The sequence below is a fragment of the Chelonoidis abingdonii genome, chromosome 24 (genome assembly GCF_003597395.2).
Source record: "Chelonoidis abingdonii isolate Lonesome George chromosome 24, CheloAbing_2.0, whole genome shotgun sequence".
Classification (NCBI taxonomy): domain Eukaryota; kingdom Metazoa; phylum Chordata; order Testudines; family Testudinidae; genus Chelonoidis; species Chelonoidis abingdonii.
Genome location: NC_133792.1, coordinates 5,487,548 through 5,508,971, shown reverse-complemented (window position 1 = coordinate 5,508,971; position 21,424 = coordinate 5,487,548). Strand labels below are relative to the sequence as shown.

Here is a 21,424-nt window from a genome sequence, read left to right as displayed (position 1 = left end):
CCTGTGTAAGTACATCCCACTACACACACAATGACCGAATCGCCGCTCAACCTTCTCTTTGAGAAGCTGAATAGGTCGAGCTCCTTAAGCCTCACGTCATAAGGCTTGTTTCCCTAGCCCTGATCATTTTTGTGGCCCTCCTTTGAACTTTCTCTAGGATGCCCACATCCTTCTTGATGTGCAGGTAGGGTGACTAGATGTCCCAGTTTTATAGGGACAGTCCTGATTTTTGAGTCTTCTTCTTATATAGGCTCCTATTATCCCCCACCCCTGTCCCGGTTTTTCACACTTGCTGTCTGGTCACCCTATGTGCAGACTCCAGAACTGGATATCCCATTCAGTGTATAGGGACCCTTGGTGCCTAACTCAGGCTTTGTGAATCACTGGGATATTTCTGGCACCTAAAAGTTAGACACTGTGAGGCTGAGCATCACAACACCTAACTTCAGGCTTCAGCTCTTTGGGGCAGGGCCCATGTTTTGGTTCTGTGCTTGTATAGGGCCTACTAAAATGGAGTCCTGGTCCCCAGCTAGGGGTTCCAAGGCACTAGGTAATACAAATTAGTAACCCTAATACCACAGATTCACACAACCACATTGTCATCTTTTCCATTCCATTCTTTGCATGTTCTAATGTTTTGTTTGATATTTTGAGCACTAATGCCTATGAGCCAGAGGTCTTCATTGAGCTGTCATTTTGACGAGCCCTGTGGTGGCCTCAAAGGTATTTGGAGTGGAAGGCAACGCAACCTCTTCCACTTATGCGGACCCTTGTGCAGGGCTGGCATGAGCAGACCAGGGCCTAGCGGTCTTGTCTGGTTTAGAGGCCTGGTTCGAAGCTTGCTCAGTTGGGGCCAGAGCGACCGCTTCGAGTCTACCAGAGGATGCTCCCAAGGCTTGCTTTTTCTAAGCGACTGGGGAGTGGGAACGATGCCAGGGTGGGCATCTTTGTGGTCTGGGAGATTGACGGTCCTGAGGCAGGCACGGTCCTAAGGCAGGGGTCGTGGGGGTTGCTGTAGGCATTGACTTGCTTACTGTGGGCATCAAAGAAGAGGTGGATTTTAAATGAGGCTAAGGCAATAGTTGCATGTATTAAAGTAGGAAGGGTGTTCCAGACACATAGTGTGTGGAAAGAGTTGAGGATGCTTATGGGAAAATCAGATGAAGCTTATATTTGATGGAATGGAGGAGGAACCAGCACAGAGTCAAAGAAGGGGGTGACAGGGCCAGACTGACAGCTATGAAGATCATTTTTGCAGCTATGCTCTAGAGGGCCTACAGGGGCGGGGGGTAATGTGAGTGAGGAGGAAGCCAAGCAGGAAGAGATCACAATAATCAAGATGGTACAGTACATGATATGGGCATGAGTTAGAGTTTTTGCTGTTGGGAGTGAGAGAAGAGTCATGTCTTGGAAGTGGAGTGGAAGAAGAAACAGCAAGGTTTGAACATGGATGGGTGCCCAGATGGAAAGGGAAGAATGAGATGAATGGAAGGTTTAATAGTGGCCTGGAAGCTGGAATGAATACCAAGATGGTGGTATTACCAACAGTAACAGAGACAGTAACTGCTGCTAACTTGCTTTCTGCTCCATCAATCAGGCTTCTTTGGGGGATGGAGGAGATGCAGAAGCTCAGCAGCTTCTGTTTCCTGCTTCCCAACTGCCCTGGTTTGACACTACACATTTCAGTTTAGGAGTTTGAGGGAGCTGCTGCCGGGGCCAATATGCTTTGATTTAGGAGGGAAAATCAGTGGATCTCTCTTACTCATGTAAAGTTGTAATTGTCTGAGATATCCAGGGTGAGATGTCAGAGATGCAAAGCGAAATGGGACTGGTTAGAGGGGGAGAGGTTGTTGGGGGAGAGGTGGATTTGGGAGTCATCACAGAGAGGATAGTCCAAGCCATGGGAATAGTTAAGGTCACCCAGGCAAATTGTATAAAGAGAAGTGTAGGGACCCAGCCCTGTGGGCCGGGAGAAGGTGGAAGAAGGAATGAGAAATAGGAGGGGAACCAAGAGAGATTGGTATCATTAAAGTCAAGGGAAGAGAGGAGGAGGGAGTGATCAGCTGTGTCAAAGATCAGTGAGGGAAAGTGAGAAGGTGCTAGGGAAGGATGGACAGACTGTATCAATCTTCTCTGTAGCTAGTTGGGAAATTTCCTTTGGAAAGATTGTCCAACAGAAAATGACCTTTTTGTAAAATCAAAATTTTCTGTGGGAAAATTTAAATTTTGTCCCAAAATTTTAATGTTCTGTTGGGGAAATTGAAATGATGGCACCCAGGGAGAATGTGAAATTGACAAAAGCCTTCCTGGTGGACAGCCAGAGAGCTGAGAAATTCCATTTCATATATCCCAAAATGGAATTTTTCTGAGTGTTCTGTCCCATGAAAATCTTTTTTTCTTTTCATTCCAAATCAAGACAGTTTTTTCCTGAAATCTCAAAATTGTCTGTGGGATGAAAATTCCTTTTTCTGGTCAGCTCTCACCTTCTCAAAGATATCCGAGAGATCCTGTGCTGAGAGGAAGGGAATATGGGGCATGGGGAAGATTTTGAGGGAGTCACCAGTGCTGAATAAGCAACAGAGTTTGAAGGTCTGGGTCTTAGTGAGGAAGACGCAATCCTGTTGTCAAGGAAGAAGGCAGAACTGAAGGAAGACAGGATACCATTATCTGTGAGAGGTCTGATTTTCTGCAGAGGTACCACACTGTGGAAATAGGAGGATGTGGATGTTGGATTGGAGTCAAGGTCAAGAGTTAATGGGATGAACTATGGGAGAGAGGGCAGAGGAGTCAAGGATGGAGAGAAGGCATCAACAACAGTCAGAACAGATGGGGGAAACGAGAAGGAAAAAAGGAGCTGCAAAGAACATGGACAGTTGTGACTGGAGGTTACAGAATAGGTAGCTAAGAATTATCAGACTGAATCAGACCAGAGCTGCTTCTCATCCAGTCTCCTATCACTGGCATGAGCTGTTTCAGATGATAAAAAAACTCTGCTTCAGCAAGATAAAAGAAAGATAGAAGGGATAGAAACAGAATCATTACAAGAAGACTGCTAGTTACTTTAGCCAGGAGAAATAGTTAGACTTTCCACTGATGGGCCTGACGCTTGGGGAGATTTGGCTCAAGCCATACTGCGATTTGCCCCAAGATCACATGAGATTAAAACAGGAAGAGGGTTGTACCCAAGCCAAAACCACAAAACCTGCCACAGGTTCCGGTGGTTCCCGGACATAATGCCTTGCCAGGAGCAGACTATGCCCGTGAATCTACCTGCTTAACAGTCTGTTGGCTTGCCTGTGACCTAACTTGCCCTCCGAGAAATGGAACAACTTACTGAGGACTCCAGGCCAGGGCTGCAAATCACCCAGCACAGAGCCACTGAATTCACTAGTAATGACATGTCAGACACACCCAGAGGTGAAAGTAAGCCGGTCCGGTCCGGTATGGCGTACCAGCAAGAGCCAGTACACCATCGACCGTACCGGCTTTCCCAGGCCAGTGATTTAAAGGGCCTGGGACTCCCAGCAGTGGCTGGAGCCCCAGGTTCTTTAAATTGCTGCCAGAGTCCTGGGGCTCCCGGCCACCTCCACAACTGGTAGCTCTGGTGGTGATTTAAAGGTCCCAGGCTCCCAGATGCCGCTACTGCAGCCGGAGCCCCGGAACTTTTAAATCTCAGTTTACAGGACCTGGGGATTTAATGGCCCCACCTCTTCCGGTTGAGACCCCACCTCCCCTTGCTCAGGACTCTAGCGTATCGGTAAGTCCTTTAAGTTACTTTCACTCTGGACACACCAATGCCACCGCAAGAGCAATTCAATCTCAAGGCCCTTCAGCTATCTGGCCTGTTCGCCACCCAGAAAAACAGAGTGGCCAAACAATTTCAAAAAATGCAAAGACACACTGAAACCGGTTGATTTTCTGTGGGGTTAGTTGTGTTGAGGTAAGTGATCAAACAGAAAAGTTTAAAATTAATTGTTTTGTGAAAGGAGAAGTGTATGTGGAGCAGCATCTATTCTGTAAGTGTGTGGGTTTGCCTGATGAAGTCAAGGTCACCCTTCACACCCCAATGCAATGAATGCTAATAAGAAGAGAGCTGCCTGGTGTGTGTGCTTGTTAGCTGGATGTAAAGTTCAAATAAAGAACACAAGACAAGCTGTCCTCTTGTTAATGTGGTGAACAACATCTGCTTCATGGCTTGACGCAGAAGGGTTTGTATTCCTTCCAAAACACTTGGGATTTTTAAAATCTTTGTTACTGTAATTTTGGATGATCTCGTTAACTATATAAATGTCCAATTTGCTTCTGAATCCTACTAAACCGTTGGCCTTGATATCTTTTGACTAAGTTCCACAAGCCATTTATTTGCTCTTTTGACTGATGCCTCATGTTGCGCAGAGCTTTTCATTGAATTGTCTACAGTGATGAACTGGGACATCACTGGGGGTGTGAGGTGGGATTTAACACAAAAGGCAGAACATTACAGGGTGCTTCTAGGCACTACTGTAATAATAAGAATTAATATGGGGTGATGTTCATTGGAGAGGATGGACATCATGAGGTGTAGCAAGAGGGTACATTTCACAGGGAGGTGGTGAAGGGAGAAGGTAGTGCACCATGAAATGCTGTATAAGAGTATAAATGGTAGTATTGCTAAATTCAAACATTAAAAAATTATGAGTTGGGCCTCCCAAAATCATGAGGTTTTTTAGGGGGGAAGTTATTTAATTTTTTTTTCTAGTTCTGAACATTTCGAGGGCATTTGGGTCAAATTCTCAAGTTTTTCTCCGCAGCCATGAAGACTAGAGACTTAATATTTGTTTAAATGAAAGCTGAGATTATTACATAATCACCTGACTCCAGGTGCTAGTGATTTAATAAAATCATAAGAGCTGACAACACTGAAATGGTCTCTTTTTAATAATGAATAATAAATTGTTAAAAATGGCATCCAGAAATCTCTCTTCAATCTCTGGGTAATGTGAGCAAATTATAAGAGTGCAAGTAGAGGGATAAACCTAGAGGTTTAGGCTTTACAGAGTGCTGCTTCAAGCAAAACTCCCATGAATTCAAAGAAGGTCTGAGTCAGGGTCGCCCAGACGATTCAGGGGGCCTGGGGTCTTCGGCGGTGGGGGGCCCCTGCTTCGGCAGTAATTCAGCAACAGGGGGTCCTTCCGCTCCGGGACCCGCCACCAAAAGGCCCCGAAGACCCGTGGCGGGGGCTCCCCACTGCCTAATTACTGCCAAAGACCCGGCGGCAAGTCCCGCTGTGGTGGTAATTCGGCAGTGGGGGGGTCCTTCCCCTCACTGCCGAAGACTCAGAGCGGAAGAAGTTCCGGGGGCCCAGGCCCTGTGAGAGTTTTCCAGGGCCCCCAGAGCAAGTGAAGGACCCTGCTCCAGGGGCCCTGAAAAATTCTCCTGGGGGCCCCTGTGGGGCCTGGGGCAAATTGCCCCACTTGCCCCCCCACTCTCTGGCAGCCCTGGTCTGAGTTAGAATTGTAATGCTGCTGTGTTGTAGCTGTGTCTGTCCCAGGAATTAAAGAGACAAGGTGGGTGATGTAAATATCGTCTCTCCCACCAAGAGAACTTGGTCCAATAAACAAGTTTTCTGTTCCGCCAAGAAAAGTTGGTCCAATAAAAGATGTTATCCTACTCACCTTGTCTCTCTAATATAGATCATTGCACTTTGCTTAGTTGGTAAATCCAAAATGGAACAGCTTTTCAGTTCATTCTAATCGTTACGGCAAATGACATTTCTTCAGCCTATTACCTAGGAGAGCTTTATCCTGACTATAGAAGAGCTCACATCCAGCTCCTGTTGCAGTCAAAGGAAAGATTCTCCAGGAGAGGTGGGTCAAGGCCTAAATCAGTTTGCTGAAAAAAATGCATGTCGCTATAATTTACCTGATTTCTGTCAAATTCATTCATGGCATCTTTAACTCCCTTGAGATAGTTAACACCCATAATCCAGGTGAAGCGCGGTACAAATCCAGTGTACCCTTTAGGTGAAGAGAAGAGAGCACATTTGTTGCTTGAGAACACATCAGTACACACTGTATGGGGCTCAACAATATACAAGCAGGAGCATTTTAGGCAAATTCAGATTTTTTTAAACCATCTCTAGATTAAATTTAAAATCAGATATTTCACACCCATTGGTCATTTTGAAACATGGCTTTTTTCATTATCCCAGGGAAAATGCTGTGAGCTAGAGGGGCCTCTTTATCTATATATGACCTCCATATAATGGGAACAGAAATACGGTTTCTTCATAACCAAAAGCCCTGTGACTGGTATGTCATAGTGGAATACATAGTCAAGTATAAGAAAAATGAAGTTCCTCTTTCATTTCTCATGTTCCTTTTCCCCTCCAGCAACTCCTCACTGAGGATCAGAGAAGAAGGAAGCTAGAAAGGGGGAATAAAGGCAAAACAAGAAAAGAATAAAAAAAAAATTAAGAATCTCCTCCTCCCATAGACAGAGGTTCCCTTTGGAGGCAAGGTAATTCTGCTCCATAAACCTTCAGCTATTGGAGCCAGGGATGTACCTCATCCACTCCAGACCGATAAGACTGTACTTTCTTTTCTGCCCCCACCCAGAAGCGATTAAGAGGAGATAACTTTCTGGTGCAGTCACCCCACATGGCCTTGTAAAGTAGGCACCAACCCTCTGGCTCAGCCTTTGCAAGTGCCAGGCACCTCATCATAGGTCTGCAACGTCTCCGAGAGGGAGCAGAGAAACAAATAATGTGTGCGTGTGCACTTTGCGACCCTTTTTATGAACGAAGGCCTCATACCCCTGCCTGAGGGGAGGCAACTCTCCTTGACATGTTTCATGGATTAGTCACTCCAGGCACAGCTGAAAACCGAACCTCGGTCAGATAGACCTAAACCTCATCCATGTTGCCATACTGTCTTTCAGAAGGAATGTGCCAACCTGTGTGCTTGTCTCTGCTGCGTCTAACTGCATGACCGGTCACTTCCCAGACCCAGGAATAAAACCCAGGCGTCGTGATGCCCAACACTGTGCTGCTGTCTTATAAATCGTTGTAGATCCCCTTGGCAGAGCATGTGTTATGCCTCCCTTTGTCGCCTGGTCCACAGTGAGGATAGCAAGGTAGCACTGATGCTAGGTACTCCTATAGCTGAAGTGACAATGCGCTGTGATGTGAATCTGAATGGAATGGTTTAATCCCTGCTAATGCTGGTGGAATGTATATAGATATGAGTCTGTCTTAAAGTGTGAGTCCAGTGGCACCTTAAAGACTAACAGATTTATTTGGCCATAGGCTTTCATGAGTAAAAAAAACCTCACTTCTTCAGCATATGCCCAAATAAATCTGTTGGTCTTGAAGGTGCCACTGGACTCCTTGTTGTTTTTGTGGATACAGACTAACATGGCTACCCCCGAAACTTAAAACCATTTCATGAAGTACAATCATTCCAAGGTCCTCACAATAATTTATTTCCCAGAACACTATATTTAGAATTGAGTTTGTGTGTATTAATATTTGATTTATTGTTCCATTTAATGTAGGTAAGCTGAAGAATAGAAGCTCTTACTTTAAGAATATGAACATTACAGAATATGCTTGAAAGAGATTTTGCCTATATGGTCACTGAGTGGAAGACCTCATAAAGCTTGCGTTAATAAACTAAACTTTCCAGAAAGCAAGCATTGTTCTCAAGGTGCAACATTAGCACTTATTAGAGGCCTGGATTCATCAGGATACTGCTACTCATAGACGTAAAGGCCAGAGGGGACATCATGATTGTCTAATCTGACTTCCTACATGTTGCATGCCACAGAACCTTGTCCACCAACTCCCATAATAGACCCATAATCTTGGGCTGATTTACTGGGGTCTTCAAATCATGATTTAAAGACTTCAAATTACAGAGAATCCACCATTTACACTAGTTTAAATCTACAAGTCTCCCATGCTGCAAAGAAAGGCAAAAAATCCCCACAGTCTCTGCCAATCTGACCTGGGGGGAAATTTCTTCTTGATCCTAAATATGGCGATCAGTTAGACTCTGAGCATGTGGGCGAGATCCAGCAGCCACAGACTTGGGAAAGAATTCTTTGTAATAACTCAGAGTCCACCCCATCTAGTGTCCCATCACCAGCTGTGAGAGATATTTGCTACTAGCAGTCGCAGATCAGCTACATGCCATTCTAGGCAGGCTCATCATTCCACCCCCGTCCATACACATGTCAAGCTCAGTCTTGAAGCCAGTTAGATTTTTTTGCCCCCATTACTCCCCTTGAGAGGCTGTTCCAGAACTTCACTGCTTGGATGGTTAGAAACCTTCAACTAATTTCAAGCCTGAACATATTGATGGCCAGTTTATAGCCATTTGTTCTTTGTCAGCATTGGCCCTTAACTTAAGTAATTCTTCCCCCTCCCTGATATTTATCCTTCTGATGTATTTATAGAGAGCAATCATATCTCCTCCTCAGGCTAAACAAGCCAAGCTCTTTGAGTCACCTCTCAAAAGCTAGGTGTAATGGGGCGGTCTCCCCACTCTGGCTCAGAAAGGGTTAAAAGTCAGCCCTTGGAGACGGCTGGGGCTGAAAGACAATCAGGAAAAGGCTAGGAGGCAATCTGGCCCCTATAAATGGGCTGCAGGGCCAGAAGGCCGTCAGTCTCTCTCCAGCCTTGGAGAGAGATGGACCTGGCTGCCTGAAAGAGCAAAGGGTACCTTGGACAGCGCAGTGCTGGGGAAGGGCAGGAGAAGCTGGGGGAGCTCCAGCCTGGCAAGGCCCCCAGGCAGAGGCCTGGCTGTCAGGGCTGGAAGAAGTATTAGGGCTGTGGGGGAGGCAGCCAGGGAAGGAAGAGGCAACAGGTTGAACCCCCTAGCCAATGATGATGACCACTTCAGACTGCAGTTTGCCCGTAAGGGAAGGGGCTAGATGAAGACTGGCAGTGGATCAGTGAGGCGAGGTGGGTTTAGGGGCTTGGGGTTCCCTGGGGAGGGGAGGACCCTGTGTGTGGAGGTACTACTGGGGGGCAGTACCCAGGAAAAAAGGCACCATGGGCAGGTGATGGACGAGGGACTAAAGTACTGTGGTGGGCACTGACTAGGAGGTAGGTACTGGTAGGGAGACATCGGCCAGCAGGAGGCGCTCCAAGGCTGGGATGAGCTAATGCCTGAGGTAACCAGCAGGAGGTGCCGTGGCAGTGAATGCACACTATGTTACAGGAGGTTTTCCATTCCTTGGATCATCCTAGTAGCCCTTCTCTGCATCTGCTGCAGTTCAAATTCATATTTATTAAACATGGGAGACCAGAACTGCATGCAGTATTCCAGATGAGGTCTCACCAGTGCCTTTTATAATGGCAATAACCACTTCCCTATCTTTACTGGAAATGCCTGGCCTGATGCATTAGCCTTTTTCACAGCCACATCACATTGGCAGCTCATAGTCATCCTGTGATCAACCCGTACAACCTGGTCTTTCTTCTTTTCTGTTGCTTCCAACTGATAAGCCCCCAGCTAATAGCAGGATTTCTTGGTGTTAGTCCCCAAGTGCATGACCCTGCACTCTGCACTATTAAATTTCATCCCATTTCTATTACTCCAGTTTTCAAGGTCACTCAGATCTACTTGTGTGGTATTCTGGGCCTCCCTCATATTGGCAATACTTCCCAACTTTGGGTCATCCACTAATTTTATTAGCACACTCCTATTCTTTGTGCCAAGGTCATTAATAAAAATGTTAAATAAGATTGGTCCCAACACTGATCTATGAGGAACTCCACTAGAAACCTCCCTCCAGACTGACTGGGGCCAAGCTAACTGGAGCCCTCCCCCTATCCTGGCATGCTCGGCTTCTGTCCCTGGCAGCCTAGCCTGGGCAGGGAGCGGGCTGCCACTGACTCTGAGCCAGGCTCTCAGGCAGAACCAGCTCCATTCTGCTCTCTGCCTGGCTGCCAGGACAGTAGCCGAACGTGCAGTGGGGGAGACGCAGGGGAAGATGCAGGGAGAGAAGGACAGAGCCCCTCCCCCCCACAGTAATGTGGGGCAAGGATAGCGCTGCAGCCCCAGGCTGGATGCAGGGTGGGGGATCACTGGGCAGGGGAGACGTGTACGGTGGTCACATGCCTCCTTCCCCCAATATAAGGAGTCATATATGCTAGAGGTAGGTAAGGATGGCCAGGCTGTGGCCCCCAGAGAGAATAGAACCAGGAATAATTCCACACAGCTCCAAGTTTCAAAACAATGCCGGGTCTTCAACGGGGAAACTGTGGAAGATAATTTTCAAGATCCAGCAGGTCCAAGGGAATGGTGAGATGCACGGGACACATCTGCAGACGGCAGATCGGCCCAACCTGTAAGAAAATCAAGGTTGTCCACAAAGAGTTCTCCAACCCCCCAAGGAAGACAAATGATCCTTCTTGGGGATTCAATACTCAGAAGAATCAAAAGAATGTTCTACAAGGGACAGGAGGACAAAAGGACAATGTGCTGCATTCCCAGGGTTAGGCATGAGATATCACATTAAGATTCGATAGGCTTTTGAAGTCAATGGGAAAAGTTCCACTGGTGATGGTTCAAAGTAGCACTAATGACACTGCATCACAGCATATCCCACAGAGCGTAGATGATATCAGGAAACTTGGAAGCATGGATGTTTAAGGCTAAGCCATCTTCTCTTTAGATCCTTTCTGTCCCACGCGTAAAAGACAGAATGCAAAAGATTCTGAAAGTGAACTACTGGTAAGTGGTGTAGAGTGGAGCATTTTGGTTTTGTGGAACATTAGCCCAGCTGCTATGAGAAGGGGCTGTATAGTTTGGATGGTTTCCACCTCAGTAGAAGGGTGACCCATCACCCCAGAAATAGGCTGGCCAGAGTAGTCAGGTGCGTGTTACACTAATAACAAAAGGGAAAGGTAAAAAGAGGGAAGATATAAGCACTGAGCAGCACAAAATCAAGATATTGAGGACAAAATTAATCAAGGAACCAAAGGATATGAAGAGAAAAAATTCTTTAATGGCCTATAGACCAATGCTAGGAGCCTGAATAACAAACAAGAGGCACTGGAAGTCCTCATTTATAAGCATAAATTTGATCTTGTTAAACCCTGGTGGGGTGATTCACACTATTGGAATGTTAAAATCAACGGTTATAACCTATTTTGGAAAGAGCAAGTGGGCAAAAGGGGAGGGGGAGTAGCATGTCCTGTTTCTGAGTGATGGATAACTTGGAAGAAAATTATCTTGACTGTTTAAGGATCAATATCCTAACAGATAAAGCACAAGATGGGGTATTAGCTGGTGTCTATTACAGACCACCTAATCACAAAAGGGAACAGGATGACTGGCTCCTTATACACCTTTTTATAATGGGCAAGAAAAAAAGGTAAAAATAATTATGAGCCATATCAGCTGAGAGGAAAAATTTAATCAGAAAAATGTGACTGATAATTAGGAATTGTTTAAGACGACTTTGCTAGATGCCCCAAAAGCCACTGTCCCACAATTGAGGAAGAAGGCTGTGCTGGTTAAAAAACTCTGCTGGTTTAAAGAGGATGTGAAGGCAGCTATAAAAAATAATATATAACAAGTGGAAGAAAGAGGAATTTGACAGAAATAAATATAAATCAGAAGCCATGAATTGTAGAGAACTGATAAAGAAAACAAAGGGCCATAAGAAGAAATCTACGGCCAACAGAGTTAAAGAAATTCAGGAGTTTTCCGAGTATATTAGGAACAAAAAAATCCTAAAAATGATATTGGTCCAGTACTAGCTGGAAATGGTAGAATTATCAATAATAATGCAGAAAAGACTAAAAATGTTCACTAAACATTTCTGTTCTGTATTTGAGAAAAAACAACAGATGATGGAACCATAGCATATGATAACATTGTTTCTATTTCTCTAGTGTCTGAGGAGGATGTTAAAGAGAAGCTACTAAAGTTGAATATTTTAAAAATCAGCAGGTCTGGATAACATCCATCCAAGGGTTTAAAAAAAGCTGGCTCAGGAACTTGTTGGTCTGTTAATGTTGATTTTCAATACGTTTTGGAACAACAGGAAAAATCCAGAAGAGTAGAAGAAAGCTAATATTGTGCTAATAAATTAAAAAGATGTATGAGATGACACAGGTAACTATAGGCCTGTTGGTCTGACATCGATCCCAAGCAAGATAATGAAGTGGATGATATGGGATTTGGTCAATAAAAAGAGTTAAAGGCGGGTAATATAATTAATGCTACTTATCATGGGTTTATGGGGAATAGAACCTGTCAAACTAACTCGATATCTTTTTTTGATGAGGTGACAAGTTTGGCTGATAAAGGTAATAGTGCTGATGTAATGTACTTAGACTTCCGTAAGGCGTTTGACTTGGTACAGCATGACATTTTGATTTACAAAATTAGAACAATATAAAATTAACCTGGCACACATTAAATAGATTCAAAACTGGCTAACTGATAGATCTAAAAATGTAATTGTAAATGAGGAATCATCATCAGAAAGGTGTGTTTTTAATGAGGTCCTGAAGGGATCAGATTTTGGCCCTATATTATTTAACATTTTTATCAATGACCTAGAAGAAAACATGAATTCTTCGAGATGTGTTGCCCATATCGATTTCAATTAGGTGTGCACGCACTGCATGCACAATCGTCGGAAGATTTTTACCCTAGCAACACTTGGTGGGTCGGCTGAGGCGCCCCTGGAGTTGCGCCCTTATGGCGCTGGATATATGCCCCTGACAACCCAGTGCCCCCTCAGTTCCTTCTTACCACCCATGACTGTCGTTGGAACTGTGGAGCACGACTTAGCTGATCTCCACTTCCCTAGCATTCGCTTTAGTACCTGTTAATAGTTTCTGATTAGTTGTTAATAGCTGTGAATTACTTAGTATAGTTAGAGTTAGTTTAATTAGTGGGGGGGGAACGGGGTCTTCTCCCCTCTCTCCTATCCCAGAACCTAGACCAATGCCTGGGTCTCCGAACTTCAAACACTGCTCGGCTTGCCAGAGGCCGATGCCAACGGAAGACCCCCACGACTCTTGCCTAAGGTGTCTGGGGGAATCCCACCAAGCAGACAAGTGCTGCATTTGCAAAGCCTTCCAGCCGAGGACCAGGAAGGAGTGGGACTTTAGACTGAAGCAGCTCCTTATGGAGGCAGCACTTAGCCCGGTCCCTTCCTCTGCGCATCAAGACTAGGCACCGTCGTCCTCAGTGCAGAGTGCCCCTGCGGCACCGACTGGTCTGGCACCACATTCAAACTCTACCAAAGACTCGCGGTGCCAGATCTCCCTGACACCTCCACCACCAAGCAGGTGCTGGCCACTTCTTGTTTGTCAGTGCGACAACTGCCAACGCTTTCCGCACCGCAGTTGGAGCCACGTCCACTGCCGGAGCGCATAGGACAAATATTGGCTTCTGCACCGTTGACTCCGGCGCCACAAGTCCAGTGCACGTAAACTCCCTGGGGCACACCATGGTTGAGCTGAGACTACCCTCCATACCGGAGACCTTTTCAATGGTGGGGGACTTGATCGCACTCACAGAGCCGAATCCTCTGCAGCTGGCAGCACCTCTGGCACAGACAGCACTGTCGAAGGGAAATCCGTCCCTCATGTGACCACCGTTGCTGGGTGAAGAAGGACAACATTGATCCCGGGCCCAGTCTTCTTCCCGGCACCTATCACAGTGTCATTTGCAGTCCCAGCACCGTTCTCGTTCTTGGCACCGGTCGTACTTGCGACGCTGCTCTGACTTGCAGAGATCCGAATTGTGTTATGGCCGGTACCGATTGGACTCCTGGCACTGCTCTCGGTACCGGTCAGAGCAGCACTCGACCCAGAGCTGATTCTAATGCCAGTCTCACTGGAGGTAGCCATTGAGATCCAGATCAGGCTCCCGGTACTGCTACGACTGCAGGCACCAATCAATGTTTCAGTACCATTCTGCCTCATGGCACCGGTCTCCGGCACCATGGCACCAAACAGCACTGGCGCGTACAGCACTGCTTTGGCATCTTGCTCTGCCTCTGCATCGTCACACTCGCACTGTTCCACTCCTTCGGACCCCCAAGTACCAGAGGCCACTGTGTCTTGCCACCCCTAACGCTCCCCGGGAGGCTCTAAGGTGACTGCTCCAGCATCAATACAGGCCCACGCTCCTAGTGTGATGGACCTCTGCACCCACCTGGAACTGCTCTGCAGAGTGGTGCGCAATGTGAACCTCCAGGTAGAGGAGGTGGTGGAGGCAGAGGACCCTGTGGTGGACATTCTGTTCACAGAGGCACCGTCCAGAGTTGCCCTCCCCGTCATATGAACCATACAGGCCAATGCCAAGACAATCTGGCAATCACCAGCCTCTACTCCACCTAGGGCTAAGGGGGTGGAAAGGAAGTACTTTGTCTCTTTGAAGGACTACAAGCACCTCTATACGCATCCCCAAATACGCTCCCTTGTCGTGGCTTTGGTCAATGAGAAGGAGCGGCACGGTCAGCAGGCCCCGGTGCCTAAATCAAAGGATGCGAGACGTCTAGACTTGTTTGGGCACAAGGTGTACTCAGCCGGAGGCTTGCAGCTCAGGGTGGCCAACCAGCAGGCACTCCTGACCCAATATGATTATAATTCATGGCACCCTATGGAGAAATTCAAGGAGTTGGTTCCACAGGAGTCCAGAGAGGAATCTGGGGCTATAACAGGTGGGAAAGAAGGTGGCCAGAACTTCTCTACAAGCCTCTCTGGACGCAGCAGACAGGACCCTGGCCTTGGGCATAGCCATGTGCTGCATCTCATGGCTGCAGATCTCTGACTTACCACCAGAGTTACAGCAGACCCTCCAGGACCTGCCCTTTGATGGCCAGGGCCTAGTCTCCGAGAAGACAGACTCAAGGCTGCAGAGCCTGAAGGACTCGAGAATTATCATGCGCTCTCTGGGGATGCATACTCCACTAACACAGAGAAGGCCCTTCAGATCACAGCCTCAGAGGTCATACCCCCCCCCCCCCTCGGCCGAGACAGGACTTCTTTAGAAGACGCGACGAGGTGGTAAAAGGAAACAAACTGGACAACAAACCAGCCAAAACCAGGGCCCTCCCAAGCCATAGGCAGGGCCTAAGCAGAACTTTTCAAGGTGCACCCGAGGACGGAGCACCAGTATCCATTCAGGATCCTTCCCCGCCTTTCCAAAATAGTCTCTCTCATTTCCTCTGTGCGTGGTCCTATGTAACATCAGATTGTTGAGTCCTATGCACGGTGGAAAGGAGATACTCCCTCCAATTTGCTTCGCCCCCCACCCTCCTTCCCCATCCCTCTTTAGGGACCCTTCTCACGAGCACCTCCTTCTACAAGAGGTCCAATCACTCCTGGCTTTGGGAGTGATAGAGGAGGTTCCGGGAGAGTCAAAGGGCAAGGTCTTTTATTCCTACTACTTCCTAATCCCCAAGGACAAGGGTGGGCTTCAGCCCATCCTGGACCTACGCGGACTCAACAAAGTTATGGTAAAATTGAAGTTCTGCAGTCTCACTAGGGACGATTATTCCTTCCCTAGATCCAGGACACTGGTCACCACCCTCAACATGAAGGACACATACTTCCACATTGCAATCTACCCAGCGCACAGCCGCTTCCTTCGCTTTGTGGTCTATCAACAGCACTTCCAAATCACCGTCCTTCCTTTCGGCCTATCCAGGGGTCCCAGGGTGTTTACCAAATGCATGGCTGTGGTGGCTGCCTCCCTTCGTCGACAACGGGTCCAAGTGTTCCCATATCTTGATGACTGGCTTATTCGGGTTCGCTCCAGGGATCAGGTGCAGTCTCATGTTCAGCTCACCATGAACGTGTTCAGTCGGCCGGGCCTCCTGCTCAATGTCACGAAATCCACTCTGGTACCAACCCAGAGGATAGAATTCATAGGAGCAGTATTAGACTCAGGCCTAGCCTGGGCAATTCTGCCAGAAGCACGTTGCCAATCCCTGGTGAACATCGTCCACAGCCTGCAAAGCTTCCCGATCTCGAGCGTGAAAACATGCCTGTGCCTCCTGGGACACATGGCCTCTTGCACGTTTGTGACCAGGTACGCCAGGCTGCGACTACGTCCACTCCAAGCCTGGCCATCAACAATATACCGCCCAGGTCAGGACAGCTTGAGCATGATGGTTACCATCCCGTCAGGGGTATTAGCCTCTCTAGGCTGGTGGCTGGACCCCAAATCAGTGTGTGAAGGGGTGCCATTTCATGCTCCGCAGCCCTCCGTGTCCCTAGTCACGGATGTGTCATTCCTGGGATGGGGAGCCCACCTCGGGAACCTCCATACACAGGGGCTATGGTCTGCAGGAGAGTTATCCCTGCACATCAACGTACGGGAACTCAGAGCAATGCGCCTGGCATGTCAAGCATTCCGAGAGCACATTCAAGGCCGTTATATTGCAGTCCTCACAGACAACACTACGGCCATGTTTTACATCAACAAGAAAGGGGGAACCCAGTTGTCCCCCCTCTGTCAAGAGGCCACTCGTCTGTGGGAATTCTTCATAGCCCACTTGATCCATCTGGTGGCGTTGTTTCTCCCAGGGGTCCAAAACACCTTAGCAGACCACCTCAGCAGATCATTCCAGGCTCACGAGTGGTCAGTTCGCCCAGACATCATCCACTCTGTCTCCCTGAAGTGGGGCTTTCCCCTGATAGACCTATTCGCCTCTCGCGAGAATCGGAAATCCCAGGTGTTCTGCTGTCTCTAAGGGTGCTCTCTGGGTTCCCTGTCACACGCCGTCCTAATACGGTGGAAGGATCACCTGTGCGACGTCTTTCCTCCATGCTCACTAGTCCACAGGGTCCTAATCAAGCTGCACAGGGACAGAGCCTGTCTGATTCTGGTCACCCTGGCATGGCCCAGACAGTCCTGGTATATCACTCTCCTAGAGCTGTCAGTGGACACCCCTTTTCCACTCCTGCTGTGGCCAGACCTGATTACTCAGGATCACGATCGACTCTGTCATCTCGACGTGCAGTCTCTCCACCTCATAGCGTGGATGCTGCATGGCTAAATCAGTCTGTGCTGTGCTGTTCTCACTCAGTCCAGCAGATCCTTTTGGGTATCAGGAAGCCGTCTACCAGGTTCACATTCTTAGCCAAGTGGAAGCGGTTTTCCTGCTGGTGCGCCTGGAATCATACGACCCCCCTACAGGCGTCAGTACCTATCATCTTGGACTACCTCCTGTCTTTAAAGCAGCAGAGCTTGGCAATATCTTCCATCAGGATGCACCTGGCAGCTATTTCCACCCAGGCGAAAACGGGCACTTGGTCTTCTCCAATCCCATGGTCAACAGCTTTCTCAAGCGGTTGGAGCACCTGTTCCTACGAATTCGACAACTGGTCCTTATGTGGGAACTTAATCTGGTCCTATCCAGACTCATGGGTGCCCCGTTTGAGCTGATGGCCTCCTGATCGCTCCTGTACCTTTCCTGGAAGACAGCCTTCCTCATAGCTATTACCTCGGCAAAGCATGTGTCTGAGCTCAGGGCACTCATATCAGAACAACCGTATACAGTGTTCCACTAGGACAAGGTACAGCTGCGACCCATCTGGCCTTCCTCTCTAAGATGGTGTCCACCTTCCATGTCAACCAGAACATATTCCTCCCTGTCTTCTACCCGAGGCCGCATGCCTCTCGATGGGAGCAACAGCTGCACTCCCTGGACATTCACAGGGCCCTGGCCTTCTACATCGAGTGAATAAAACCCTTAAGGAAAAAGTCACAGCTGTTTGTTGCTGTGGCAGACCAGATGAAGGGTCTTCTGGTCTCCTCCCAGCGCATCTCGTCCTGGATCACATCATGCATCCATGTGTGCTATGACTTGGCTGGTGTCCCATCTACGCACCTTACTGCCCACTCCACGTGGGTTCAGGCTTCATCCTCTGCTTTCCTTGGTGCACGTGCCCATTCAGGAGATACGTAGGGCAGCGACTTGGTCATCGGTACATACCTTCGCTGCCCACTACATGATAGTCCAGCAGTCCAGGGGTGATGCTGCATTTGGTTCAGCGGTCCTTCACTCCGTGACATCTCACTCCAACCCCACTGCCTAGGTAAGGCTTGGGAGTCATCTAATTGGAAGTGATATGAGCAAGCACTCAATGAAGAAAAGATGGTTACTTACCTTTGTGACTGTTGTTCTTCGAGATGTGTTGCTCATATCCATTCCAAACCCACCCTCCTTCCCCACTGTCGGAGTAGCCGACAAGAAGGAACTGAGGGGGTGCTGGGTCAGCTGGGGCATATATCCGGTGCCATAAGGGTGCGACTCCAGGGGGCACCTCAGCTGACCCACCGAGTGTTGCTAGGTTAAAAATCTTCTGACGATCATGCACGTGATGCACGCACATGTAATTGGAATGGATGTGAGCAACACATCTCAAAGAATAACAGTTACAAAGGTGAGTAACTGTCTTTCCCTCACTGATAAAGTGTGCAGATGACACAAAAATTGAGTGACTGGTAAATAATGAAGAGGACAAGTCACTGATTCAGAGTGATCTGGATAGCTAGGTGATCTGGGTGCAAGCCATAATGTGTGTTTTAATATGACTAAATGTAAAGTCATACATCTAGGAACAAAGAAATGAGGGCTCATAGAATCTCAGGAGTGGAAGGGATGCCAGGAGGTCATCTAGTCCAACCCCCTGCTCAAAGCAGGACCAATTCCCAGATGGATTTTTGCCCCAGATAGCCCACTTAAGAATTGAACTCACAACCCTGGATTTAGCAGACCAGTGCTTAAACCACTGAACTGTCCCTCCCCCCCAGCTAGATAAAAAGGCACCCCTTATTTCCAGTCTAAATTGACGTGAGCATAATTAACCATTGGAATAATCTACCAAGAGTTGTGGTGGATTCTCCATCACTGACCATTTTGAAATCGAGACTGGATGTTTTTCTAAAAAGCTCTGCTCTAGGGATTATCTTGGAGCAGGTCTCTGGCCTGCGTTATACAGGAGGTCAGACTAGGTGATCATAATGGTCCCTTCTGGGCTTGGAATCTATGAATCCAATCAGCAATAGACACTTTGCACCTCTCACCTTGCAACGAATCACAATCTTCCTCAGACTGATAAGGATTATATCTTCAGAAATGTATATCACCCTTTATATACGTTTCAAAATGAGAACCCTGGAACACTAGCTGGCAAGGAACTGATGACCACATGCAGGCATCATGTATCAAAAGTTTCCCATTCCAAAGAAGATGTTACTGTCTCCAGATTGTTGGTTTTAACCTCCCAGCATCCTCAGAAGCATAGCTCTAGCTATAAAAATGACCACAGACAGAGCCAGCAGAGGCTGGAAAGCTCACTGCAACAGTATGGTAGCATGGAGGACTGGAATCTCCCATACAAGAGGTTACATCTCAACCTCTGACAGCAATTAATTGGGCATTAAAAACATTTCTACCTTATTGCCGGCAGACAGATGTCCATATTATCAAGGACACCACCACAGCAGCGATTTACATAAACAAATGGGAAGGTGCCCTTGGCACAAAACTGCACAGGGAGTGAATAGCTCTGTGGGAGTGGCACCTTCTCCTCGATATGTATCCAGTGGCCTTGCACCTAGCAGGGAAAGACAACAACCTAGCAGACCAATTAAGTGGAAAATGATGGACACTCATGAATGGGTCACTGAAAACACTGGTACCAAAAGTGATCCTCGCATGGTGGGGCCATCCAGATAAGGACCTTTTCAAAGCTAAACAGTAGGTGAATGCTGAAAATTGTGCTTGAAAACAGGGTGGTACAGTCATTCCGTCTTGGATGCATTCCTCACAGCCTGGAGCCAAAGGCCTCTTTATACCTTCCCTTCTTTTCCGCTCATACGGAAGGTCATAAGGATGGAAAAGCACGACAAGACCAAAATGATTTAAATTGCACCAGCATGAGCCAGATGTCAATAGTTCCCTGACCTGCTTCACCTCTCAGCAGGGCACTGTCAGTCTCTCCTTGTCTCCTCAGATCTACTGACTCAGCAACACAGTGGAGCTTAGTTTCCCGACCCGGTCTCCCTTCACCTCACTGCCTGGGCAAATAGGACTTTAACCCACTTGGAACTACTTTGTTCAACTGATGTTCAAAAGTTTTAGTTCATTCTAGGGAAAAAAAACCATCTCAGAAGTGATACAGTTTAAAATGGAAAAGATTAATGCTTTGGGCAAACACCTGTCCAATCCATACTGGAGTATTTGCTGCAGCTTAAACTCTGAGGCCTATCACTATTCTTGTTAAGGTTCATTTCTCAGCAATATCAGCCTCTATTCCACTGCTGACAAAAGATCAGTGTTTGCCCATGAAAGTAAAAAAACAAACATTCCAAGAATTCTGAACAATATCAACCCTCCTATCAAAAGTCCTACACCTTCGAGGGATCTTAATTTGGTTCTCACACAGCTAATGAAGCATCTATATGAGCCAATGGGAAAATGTTCTTTATTCTATTTATCAATTAAAATAGCATTTTTCGGTGCAGTTACATCTGCAACAAGAGTAAGCCAAGTAGTTGTACTCAGAACAGAACCATGCTTTACAATTTTCCGTAAGGACAAAGTATCAGAGGGGTAGCCATGTTAGTCTGGATCTGTAAAAGCAGCAGAGAATCCTGTGGCACCTTATAGACTAACAGACGTTTTGGAGCATGAACTTTCGTGGGTGAATACCCACTTCGTCGGATGCATAAGGATAAAGCAGCACATCCCCAGTTTCTCCCAAAGGTGGCCATGAATTTTCACATCAGTCAATCTATGCATTTTACCTCTGTTTTTTCCCAAACCTCGTTCACTCAAGGCAAGGTAAACCGCCATATATTAGATTTAAAAGGAGCTTTAGCTTATTATTTAGACAGGTCTGAAGAATTCAGGCATTCTCCAAATGTCTTTATCATTTAACAAAAATGAGCAGACCATGTCTTTCTAACCATCTGGCTTAAGCACTGTGTAGAAGAGGTTTACATTTAACTCCTGTCCGTCTCCATCAAGGGATAAGGTCCCACCCTACCAAAGCCAAGGCAGATTCAATGGCATGCCTATGACACATACCAATTACAGAAATTCAGAAAGTAATCAAACAGAGCTTCAGACACATTTAAAAAAAACATTGCTCTCTGGACCTAGGGTTCAGCTCTGCTGTTCAATTTGGCAGAGCAGTCATTCAATCTTTTCTTAATTAAGATTCCTTGTACTACCTTCCTTAGCGGGACTACTGTTTGGCAATCTATCCCATGCATGGGAATATGTGGAGGCCATTTACTTGCAACCAGAGTTCTTTGAGATGGACGCTGCAAATTAACTCTCCCTCAACCACCTTCCCCTCTTCCTCAGAGGCCTACTTACAACATGGACCTGAGGAGGTAGTGATGGAAGCGCAGAGACAGACAGATGCCGGGTGCCCTTTTATAGCCTC

General features: G+C 47.2%; 1 protein-coding gene across 1 annotated transcript in view; it reads right to left on the bottom strand.

Moving 5' to 3' along the window:
• CIMIP2A (ciliary microtubule inner protein 2A) overlaps window positions 1-21,424 on the bottom strand; it is an 86,896-nt gene that overhangs the window by 38,613 nt on the left and 26,859 nt on the right. The window contains exon 5 of the mRNA XM_075060686.1: window positions 5,902-5,996. Coding sequence (XP_074916787.1) covers window positions 5,902-5,996 — 95 coding nt within the window. The remainder of the gene's footprint in view (window positions 1-5,901; window positions 5,997-21,424) is intronic.